The 12,080-nt window shown below is 35.1% G+C and overlaps 1 protein-coding gene across 1 annotated transcript in view; it reads left to right on the forward strand.

Annotated features, from left to right (window-relative positions):
* The first annotated feature begins 9,717 nt into the window (after window positions 1-9,717).
* The window catches only part of ohgt (E3 ubiquitin ligase component cereblon), a 2,688-nt gene continuing 325 nt past the window's right edge, over window positions 9,718-12,080 (forward strand). The window contains exons 1-7 of the mRNA XM_017906554.1: window positions 9,718-9,848; window positions 10,235-10,350; window positions 10,575-10,904; window positions 11,072-11,324; window positions 11,413-11,558; window positions 11,646-11,842; window positions 11,913-12,080. Of these exons, the coding sequence (XP_017762043.1) occupies window positions 9,800-9,848; window positions 10,235-10,350; window positions 10,575-10,904; window positions 11,072-11,324; window positions 11,413-11,558; window positions 11,646-11,842; window positions 11,913-12,048 (1,227 nt within the window). The 5' untranslated portion in view covers window positions 9,718-9,799 and the 3' untranslated portion in view covers window positions 12,049-12,080. The remainder of the gene's footprint in view (window positions 9,849-10,234; window positions 10,351-10,574; window positions 10,905-11,071; window positions 11,325-11,412; window positions 11,559-11,645; window positions 11,843-11,912) is intronic.

Here is a 12,080-nt window from a genome sequence, read left to right on the forward strand (position 1 = left end):
ATATACGTTACCAAATTCGGAAAAAACCAACTGATTCTATTAGAGGAGGCTTTACTCTACAGAGGTAAGTAGAAAACTTCATATCAGCAGTCCCTATTTCGACAAGATAACAGCCGACCGGAAACTACGCAGTAGCCTGTCACACACGATCGCACTTCCGGCACTATTTTCGAAAATGCGTTATCAAATTCGGAAAAAAGCAACTGATTGTATTAGAGGAGGCTTTACTCTACAGACATTAGTAGAAAGATTCATATCAGCAGTCCCTATTTCAACAAGATAACAGCCGACGAGGAACTACGCAGTAGCCTGTCACACACGATCGCATATCCGGCACTACTTTTCGAAAACGCGTTCTCAAATTCAGAAAAAAACCACTGATTCTATTAGAGGAGGCTTTACTCTACAGAGATAAATGGAAAAATTTTTATCTGCAGTCCCTATTTCGTCAAGATAAGAGTCGACCGGAAACTACGCAGAAGCCTGTCACACACGATCGCACTTCCGGCACTATTTTTCGAAAATGCGTTATCAAATTCGGAAAACAACATCTGAATCTGTTAGAGGAGGCTTTGCTCTACAGAGATAAATGGAAAAGTTTTTATCTGCAGTCCCTATTTCGTCAAGATAAGAGCCGACCGGAAACTTCGCAGCAGCCTGTCACACACGATCGAACTTCCGGCACTATATGTCGAAAATGCGTTACCAAATGCCGAAAAAAGCAACTGATTCTATTAGAGGAGGCTTTGTTCTACAGAGATAAATAAAATACTTCTTATCAGCAGTCCTTATTTCGACAAGATAACAGCCGACGAGAAATTACGCAGTAGCCTGTCACACACGATCGCATATCCGGCACTATTTTTCCAAAATGCGATCTCAAATTCAGAAAAAAACCACTGATTCTATTAGAGGAGGCTTTGCTCTACAGAGATGAATAGAAAAATTTTTATCTGCAGTCCCTATTTCGTCAAGATAAGAGTCGACCGGAAACTACGCAGTAGCCTGTCACACACGATCGCACTTCCGGCACTATTTATCGAATATACGTCACCAAATTCGGAAAGAACCAACTGATTCTATTAGAGGAGGCTTTGGTCTACAGAGATAAATAAAAAACTTCTTCGCAGCAGTCCCTATTTCGACAAGATAACAGCCGACGAGAAATTACGCAGTAACCTGTCACACACGATCGCATATCCGGCACTACTTTTCGAAAACGCGTTCTCCAATTCAGAAAAAAACCACTGATTCTATTAGAGGAGGCTTTGGTCTACAGAGATAAATAAAAAACTTCTTCGCAGCAGTCCCTATTTCGACAAGATAACAGCCGACGAGAAATTACGCAGTAACCTGTCACACACGATCGCATATCCGGCACTACTTTTCGAAAACGCGTTCTCCAATTCAGAAAAAAACCACTGATTCTATTAGAGGAGGCTTTGGTCTACAGAGATAAATAAAAAACTTCTTCGCAGCAGTCCCTATTTCGACAAGATAACAGCCGACGAGAAATTACGCAGTAACCTGTCACACACGATCGCATATCCGGCACTACTTTTCGAAAACGCGTTCTCCAATTCAGAAAAAAACCACTGATTCTATTAGAGGAGGCTTTGGTCTACAGAGATAAATAAAAAACTTCTTCGCAGCAGTCCCTATTTCGACAAGATAACAGCCGACGAGAAATTACGCAGTAACCTGTCACACACGATCGCATATCCGGCACTACTTTTCGAAAACGCGTTCTCCAATTCAGAAAAAAACCACTGATTCTATTAGAGGAGGCTTTGGTCTACAGAGATAAATAAAAAACTTCTTCGCAGCAGTCCCTATTTCGACAAGATAACAGCCGACGAGAAATTACGCAGTAACCTGTCACACACGATCGCATATCCGGCACTACTTTTCGAAAACGCGTTCTCCAATTCAGAAAAAAACCACTGATTCTATTAGAGGAGGCTTTGGTCTACAGAGATAAATAAAAAACTTCTTCGCAGCAGTCCCTATTTCGACAAGATAACAGCCGACGAGAAATTACGCAGTAACCTGTCACACACGATCGCATATCCGGCACTACTTTTCGAAAACGCGTTCTCCAATTCAGAAAAAAACCACTGATTCTATTAGAGGAGGCTTTGGTCTACAGAGATAAATAAAAAACTTCTTCGCAGCAGTCCCTATTTCGACAAGATAACAGCCGACGAGAAATTACGCAGTAACCTGTCACACACGATCGCATATCCGGCACTACTTTTCGAAAACGCGTTCTCCAATTCAGAAAAAAACCACTGATTCTATTAGAGGAGGCTTTGGTCTACAGAGATAAATAAAAAACTTCTTCGCAGCAGTCCCTATTTCGACAAGATAACAGCCGACGAGAAATTACGCAGTAACCTGTCACACACGATCGCATATCCGGCACTACTTTTCGAAAACGCGTTCTCCAATTCAGAAAAAAACCACTGATTCTATTAGAGGAGGCTTTGGTCTACAGAGATAAATAAAAAACTTCTTCGCAGCAGTCCCTATTTCGACAAGATAACAGCCGACGAGAAATTACGCAGTAACCTGTCACACACGATCGCATATCCGGCACTACTTTTCGAAAACGCGTTCTCCAATTCAGAAAAAAACCACTGATTCTATTAGAGGAGGCTTTGGTCTACAGAGATAAATAAAAAACTTCTTCGCAGCAGTCCCTATTTCGACAAGATAACAGCCGACGAGAAATTACGCAGTAACCTGTCACACACGATCGCATATCCGGCACTACTTTTCGAAAACGCGTTCTCCAATTCAGAAAAAAACCACTGATTCTATTAGAGGAGGCTTTGGTCTACAGAGATAAATAAAAAACTTCTTCGCAGCAGTCCCTATTTCGACAAGATAACAGCCGACGAGAAATTACGCAGTAACCTGTCACACACGATCGCATATCCGGCACTACTTTTCGAAAACGCGTTCTCCAATTCAGAAAAAAACCACTGATTCTATTAGAGGAGGCTTTGCTCTACATAAACTACGCAGTAGTCTGTCACACACGATCGCACTTCCGGCACTATTTATCGAAAATGCGTTATCAAATTCGGAAAAAAGCAACTGATTCTATTAGAGGAGGCTTTGGTCTACAGAGATAAATAAAAAACTTCTTCGCAGCAGTCCCTATTTCGACAAGATAACAGCCGACGAGAAATTACGCAGTAACCTGTCACACACGATCGCATATCCGGCACTACTTTTCGAAAACGCGTTCTCCAATTCAGAAAAAAACCACTGATTCTATTAGAGGAGGCTTTGCTCTAAAGAGATAAATGGAAAAATTTTTATCTGCAATCCCTATTTCGTCAAGATAAGAGCCGACCGGAAACTACGCAGTAGCCTGTCACACACGATCTCACTTCCGGCACTATTTATCGAAAATGCGTTATCAAATTCGGGAAAAAGGAACTGACTGTGTTAGAGGAGGCTTTGCTCTACAGAGATAAATGGAAAAATTTTTATCTGCAGTCCCTATTTCGTCAAGATAAGAGCCGACCGGAAACTACGCAGTAGCCTGTCACACACGATCGCACTTCCGGCACTATTTTTCGAAAGTGCGTTATCAAATTCGGAAAAAAGCAACTGATTGTATTAGAGGAGGCTTTACTCTACAGACATTAGTAGAAAGATTCATATCAGCAGTCCCTATTTCAACAAGATAACAGCCGACGAGGAACTACGCAGTAGCCTGTCACACACGATCGCATATCCGGCACTACTTTTCGAAAACGCGTTCTCAAATTCAGAAAAAAACCACTGATTCTATTAGAGGAGGCTTTACTCTACAGAGATAAATGGAAAAATTTTTATCTGCAGTCCCTATTTCGTCAAGATAAGAGTCGACCGGAAACTACGCAGAAGCCTGTCACACACGATCGCACTTCCGGCACTATTTTTCGAAAATGCGTTATCAAATTCGGAAAACAACATCTGAATCTGTTAGAGGAGGCTTTGCTCTACAGAGATAAATGGAAAAGTTTTTATCTGCAGTCCCTATTTCGTCAAGATAAGAGCCGACCGGAAACTTCGCAGCAGCCTGTCACACACGATCGAACTTCCGGCACTATATGTCGAAAATGCGTTACCAAATGCCGAAAAAAGCAACTGATTCTATTAGAGGAGGCTTTGTTCTACAGAGATAAATAAAAAACTTCTTATCAGCAGTCCTTATTTCGACAAGATAACAGCCGACGAGAAATTACGCAGTAGCCTGTCACACACGATCGCATATCCGGCACTATTTTTCCAAAATGCGATCTCAAATTCAGAAAAAAACCACTGATTCTATTAGAGGAGGCTTTGCTCTACAGAGATGAATGGAAAAATTTTTATCTGCAGTCCCTATTTCGTCAAGATAAGAGTCGACCGGAAACTACGCAGTAGCCTGTCACACACGATCGCACTTCCGGCACTATTTTTCGAAAATGCGTTATCAAATTCGGAAAACAACATCTGAATCTGTTAGAGGAGGCTTTGCTCTAGAGAGATAAGTAGGAAAATTCTTATCAGCTGCCCCAATTACGTGAGGATACGAGTCAACGGGAAACTACGGAGTTGCCTGTCGCACACGATCGCACTTCCGGTACTATTATTCGAAAATGCGTTATTAAATTCGGGAAAAAACAACTGATTCTATTAGAGGAGGCTTTGCTCTACAGAGATAAATGGAAAAATTTTTATCTGCAGTCCCTATTTCGTCAAGATAAGAGCCGACGGGAAACAACGCAGTCGCCTGTCACACACGATCGCACTTCCGGCACTATATATCGAAAATGCGTTACCAAATTCCGAAAAAAGCCACTGATTCTATTAGAGGAGGCTCTGCTCTACAGAGATAAATAGAAACATTTTTATCTGCAGTCCCTATTTCGTCAAGATAAGAGCCGACGGGAAACTGCGCAGTAGCCTGTCACACACGGTCGCACTTCCGGCACTATTTTTCAAAAATGCGTTATCAAATTCGGAAAAAAACAACTGATTCTATTAGTGGAGGCTTTGCTCTACAGAGATAAATAGAAAACTTCTTATCCGCATTCCCTAATTCGACAAGATAATAGCCGACGGGAAACTACGCAGTAGCCTCTCACACACGATTGCACTTCCGGCACTATTTTTCGAAAAGAATTTTCGAAATGGGTAGAAGTTGCTACACTCAGTAGGCAACGTCCTAAGCTTATAGGATAGGCCGAAATTTTCTAAGCGTCTGTTGACATCTAGAAATGATAAACCATAATTAATTAAATAATAATAATAATAAAAATAGTAATAATAATATGGAAATGCGGAACACACTGTCTCTTTCATTTTCTGCACCATATTTCAAAAAAGAATGTCGAAATGGAAAAAGCATTGATAAGCTAAATAGGGAACGGCCTATTCAGAGTTAATAAACCGATATAAACGATAACGTGTAACCTCTCAGTATATTTTGATGACTACTTTTCCGCCACTATATTTCACAATTGGATCGTGAAATGCGAAGAAATGTTGCGAAGGCCACTAAAATACTGCCTATTGCGAACAATGTTTACCAAATTTCCCATTGGAGAATCGAAACCTATAATCTACTCTGGATGATATGTGCCTATGCTGTCCTTAATATACGAGTCTCACGCATACCACTTTATTCCGCACTTCTACGATTTTACGATTTACACTCACACCACTTTATTTTACACATGCTTCATTACACGTTTTGCACTATGTAACTTCACTTCGGTCCACATGTGATATATTTCCACCGAACACATGTTCACACTTAGATATCCTGATCTTAACAAATTTGTCACAATTCCTTGAACTTGTTCTGTTGCCCATTGGTAAATATTCCGTCAATGTTGCAAAACTAACCGCCAATTCCATTGTTCCGAAATAGCAACTGACACTGAGTATCATTGTCCCTGAATAAATATTTAATTGGTTGCAACAATTAAAACGTCTATCAGTGTTAACACGACTTCACGAAACGTTTCATCGAGACATAAAAAGCTTTACTTTAACGCGCGAAAATATTCCGGCATGTCTTACCGGTTTGTTAGATTCGGCATCGACTAGAAATTGATAGCGATTGGACAAGTTATGCGTTTTTATCGCGGGAACATACTTCATTTTTGAAATAGCCATGTGCTGAAGTATCCATGTAGAATATCAAATGATGTCTCTTATATTTATTAATATCAATGAAGCAAATATAAATATATTTCTGTTACAAAAAATTCCAAATTTGTATAATTAATTAATGAACTTGAATTATTAATTATTCCATTATACTAATGGAAAGACAAACCATTAGTATCTTCGGCGATAGTTCAAACACTCTATACAATAATCACCAATAATAAATTAAATAACAAGAAATTCATATCCAGAATTATATTAGAAAGCTCGCTAAAGCTGTACCTTTACGATGCAATTATATAAGTTGATGAATTAATTATAGACGAACATGAAGTTACAGATGAAAGCGAGTGATTTTATTCTTGATAAAATGAATGAAACTACGATGGTTATATGCTTAGGTATTTTTTATTCACTTTGAAAGTTTCACATATATACATTAATTGTTAACGACATAATAAGCAATGACATATAAATGTTAGAATCTGAGTAAATGTCTGTATCGCGAACCGTTGCCAGAAGATGTTTCATAATATATATCACGTAATAATTATCATTATAATGACCATATATATATATATATATATGTAGCAATATTTATACACATATACAGACTACTGCAAATGATTCTATTCAAATACATGAGTTATCCTAATAATTCTTGATATTGTTTATCTTGCATCTCCTGCTGTTCCCATGGTTATGGATCTGTTCTTCCTCTTGGCAACCTCATTGCACTGTGGGTATCCTGGCTAGAATCAAATCATGCTTTATTTTCTTTTGATGTGACCAAACCTGGAGGTCTTGTCCCACAAACTCACCTCCATTGTCTGAGCATATAAGTACTTTCTAACGTCTTTACAAACAGCTTTTCTTTTAATGTTACTAATCTTTTCATTTCCTCAGCTGTCTGACCCTTTTCCTATAAGAACAAGACAATACTAACTGTCAAGTCCATATGTCACAGCCCCATTATTCCTGATGTTTTTCTAATTTTCAATTTCCAATTGTTTCCCAATTTCCTATGCATTTTTTACAGATTTTTGCCTTAATGAAACATTCACACTTTATATTCACTTTATCTTTACTTTTCATACCTTATCATCGATTGTTTATTCTGCATCACTTCAATCATCCTCATATTTTCATGACCCAGTCATTGATGCTACACATCTATCTTTGTTGATACATATACGGCCTCTTTTCTGTTTCTTGATTTCAGGTAAAATGTAGTTCCCCTTCTCACTGCACTCCTTTGAACTCCTCCTCTTTCTTTATATACCTCAGCTTCATCATTCTGAAACTTAAAATATTAGCGTTGGTCAGTGACTGTGATCACTGATACTAATATTTATTCAGATCAGGAACACAACATACTTTTCAATCTCACTGTATTCTATATATCTTGTTATAAGAAAGCATCATCTAAATTAATTTTATTTCCTTTTTATCTGCTTAAATCATCTTCCTTTTCTCAATCTTTATTTCATCATCAAATATTTCTGTCCTGTATGTCATATTGCTAGCTGACCTAGAAACCAATAGATATATCATACATTACATATTTTTATTACTGCTTCAATCTTTTCTTTCCATGAAAAATAATTATTGGTATCTAATGACTCTATACTGGTAATATTCCATGAGTCTGATATTTTTCCTATATTGTATGTACCTGTTTATTTCAAAGGAATATTGTCTGTTTACAACCAGGCTCTGCTATCACTAATGAAAGATGGAAAAACAATGGCTTATATTTTACACTATTTATTTACAACTGAAGGATATATTAATACAAAGACTTACATTCTTTTGTGTGATGCAGACACATCTTTATGGACACAACAATGTTTCCCACGATTTCCTGCAATTTTTTCCTCCTTTTCCTATGCATTCTCCTGTTCACACAGAGAAGAATTAACAAATAACTCAATTTCTGTGCTCAATTTATGATTTTTATAATTATTAATAATTATTTGATATTACTTTTATAATGCGCCCATGTAGTTTATAAATTAGCTGCATAGAAGATAATTTTTAATGACAAATCATTAATATCTTCGACAATATTTCGAACACTTCGTAAAATAATTCATAATAATCAACTAATAAACAAGAAATTAATTTCGTTCAGTAATAGAATCACAGACTGTGCTCCTGGCGACACCTGTGGTCCTGTTATCGAACTAGAGCTTCGAGTTCAAAATCATAGATGGCACTGATATCACTGGAATTGGTTACTATCTCTGGTTATGTGCTCCTAATACATCTTGATAAATCGATTCGACAGAGGATTATTTACGAATTACTCAAACTCTGTGATTAATTTATGAACTTTTATGATTGCATTGTAAAGGCAGATCCTTCAAGAACTTTCTAATATAATTTTGGATATAAATATGTTGCTAATTAAATAATTACTAGTAATTATTGCACAGTGTTTGAATTTTTGCTGCACATACCACTAGTTTTGCATTAATTACTATCTTCTGCGTAATCAATTTATGAACTTCATGCACGCATTGGGAAAATAATGTTCTTGCGCATCTTCTCATATTATTTTTTATCACATTTTACTTCTTCTTTTGTCCATAATTAATTATTTTGTCGGTTAACTATACTGATTGTTAATATCAAATCACGTACACCTTCAAATAATAATTAATAACTAATTGGCATCAAATTATGTACGAAAAGTACATAAGATGTTGTCCAAAGTTTCAGCTTTTTGACGCAATTACAAAAATTCACGAATTAAGTATGAAAACTTGGATATTTGTGATTTTTCACGGTCGAGTCTACTCTTTCCTTTTCTAACCACATGCTGTCTTTGTCAATCATGTTACCAAGTCTTCGGTGACCTCCTCTACTATTTTGTATTCCTGTTACTATTCTGAGCTTTGGGTCCAAAATCATAGATGGTGCTGATCGCAGGCAGTAAAACTTTCATTTGAACTAGATATCTATTCTAGTCATGTGCTCCTAATACATCCTAATAAATAAATTCGATAGTAGAAAATTAATAAATTTCCAAGTTTCTGTAATTAATTCATGAACATTTATAGCTGTACAGCAAAGTTGGAATTATAGGCAACATTCATATACAATAATTGTATATAATTTGATGCTAGTTAATTTATTATTCATAATTATTTGATGGTGTATGTCATTTTGTAACAACGATTCACATGATTGCTCGCTGAAATATTTAATGCTGAACAAAACTAGAAGTAAAATGTGAACAAAAGTTGATACGAGAATATGCAAATTCTAAAATTGTATAGGAATGTTGCTCATAATGTATAATGTATGCTTTACGTTTTCAATTTTACATGTAAAGTAAGCTTAATAGTATGCTTCATCAACAAAATGTTTTTGATTTTCTTAAAGAGTGATTATTTTATTAATAAGCTAATTAAAAGCCAAAATGGATTTAAAGTATCATTTTTAACTTAAATGACAAGTAAATAACTTATGAACTTACATTTTAAATAAAGTTCGATTCATGAAAACAGTAAAGTGCATTTTACGTAAATACGTGAATTGTAGATAGAGGGCTTATCGTGTTTGACGTTTGTGGAAGGAAGAGTACTGATTATTTACAATATTTAAGATCTTCAAAGTTCGAAGGAATACGTAAATGACAATGGACGCCAACGTAGATGATGATGAAACACATAGCGAATTGGGTATATCTTTTTATATGGCTTATATTTAAACGTATGAAATTCATTTTAAAAATTATAGGTTATGTATGTAATTTTTCACATATTGTTCCAAGATTGTACAAATTTTCCATTTCAGTTACTTATAAAATATGAATTGTACCCCAAAAATATTGATAATTTTACAAATATGTTATTTTTAGGTAATAAATTTATTACCACTATACTATTATATTATCGTATTATCCTCGTAAATTACTTTAGGTTTCTCTATATATAGTATATATATATATATATACATATACACACACACACACACACACACGCACGCGCGCGCGCGCACACACACACACACACACACTTTTTTTAATAAAGAATTTTAGGAAAAGATAAAAACACTTGTTTTGTAGAATGTCCAGAAAATAGACAATATAATGCAGAGGAAGATTTTTCGGAAGAAAATACAGATGAATCATCTGTATCTACTGAAAGCACTTTTGATTTGACATTACCAGCAACACATTCTGTAAGTTTTCAATAAATGCTTATACATTTATGAAAAACACTTATTTTTAACCTTATATGTAACATAAAGAAAGCATTATATTTTAATTATGTTTTGGAATTGTATTATGACAACAAATATTTTGTACAATTGTTTTTTTATAAACAAAAATGTTTTAAATATATAATTTGTATTCATTTAGTAGTATCGAATCAATTCTTAATCATATGTAAATATTTTATTAGTATTTAGGACATAACTTGGAAGAACTTAGAGGAAGGACAATATTGGGTGATTGGCTTTATTTGAATTTACCATTGCTAGTGAAACAGTCTGTAATGTTATTTCCTGGGCAAACATTACCAATGACAGTATTTGATACACAAACCATTGACATGATAAAAACTTGTATTGAAAGTGATAAAACATTTGGTGTTGTATATTTGGGACATGATAGAATGGTACCGATAGGCACAACTGCAGAAATTTATGAGTGCATGTATGATCTTGGACAAGGTTTCCGTTTGAAAGCTAAAGGTAGACAAAGATTTAAGATCCTGAAAGTTATAATTCACGTAGGTTTTAATATATAATATATTTTGAAATATATAATACAATAGCTAATAATAATATATAAGTTAATAAACTTACAAATCTAACATACAATTTCTTTTATTAAAGCAATATTTCTTAAGTAAATTTTTAAAATGAATTATTAACGTATTAATTTTTATACATATAGGGCTATGGTAGAATATCAGCCCACGTAAAAGTTTTACCAGAAGTAACACTTGGACCACCATTTTTGGATGAACGTTTAGCTTCGTTAGATCACTTACGAATACATCCGAAAAACGATGATGATTTTAAGAAGCAAGAAAAAGTAGAAAATTTAGATGCTGCAGTAACTACTTGGCCTGCTTGGGTGTACAGGCAATATGATCCTTTACGACTTTCATTAAAAATACGACAACGTTTGCAATTTATCGAAAGCAGTATGTACTGTAAACGATTTTTGTACAGTATCTCATAATTGTGATATTTAAATTATTAAACTATTAAAACTTATTTACTTAATTTTAGAGGGAAGTAACATACCAGAACATCCTGTATATTTGTCATTTTGGGTTGCCCAAAACTTGTTCATAGATGATGATGAACGAATCGTCTTACTAAATTATGATTGTGCAATTTCAAGGTTACAAAGAGAAGTTAAATATCTTGTAGAGGTATGTAAAATTAATGATTCTTATTAAAACTTTATAAATATAATCATTTTTAAATTTTAGAATTAATTAATCTATTTTTTTGTGTAGGACAAAATATTTGTTTGTTGTAATTGTGATTCCTACATTGGAAGACAATCACATATATTTCCAATGAGTAAGGAAGGCCCACAGGGTACCTATTGTAATCCTTCTGGAATTATACATGAAACTGTTACTTTATATCACGCGCAAGGGCTTACGCTAAGTGAAGATCCACCGTCAATAAATTATACATGGTTCCCAGGGTAAGAATTATTATTCCATTCATATATTTTATTCTTTCATTTTCTATAATAAATTATTCTATACGATTAGATATGCTTGGATTGTGGCAACATGTAAACATTGTGGTGATCATATGGGTTGGAAGTTTACAGCAGTTCAGAATAATTTAAAACCTAAGGCGTTTTGGGCCTTGGTACGTAAGAGTTTGAAAAACAAAGAAAAGTGAGCAAACCAAAAATTCTTTAAATACATTAGATC

This window comes from Eufriesea mexicana, unplaced genomic scaffold (genome assembly GCF_001483705.2).
Source record: "Eufriesea mexicana isolate 0111107269 unplaced genomic scaffold, ASM148370v2 scaffold5561, whole genome shotgun sequence".
NCBI classification, from domain to species: Eukaryota; Metazoa; Arthropoda; class Insecta; order Hymenoptera; family Apidae; genus Eufriesea; species Eufriesea mexicana.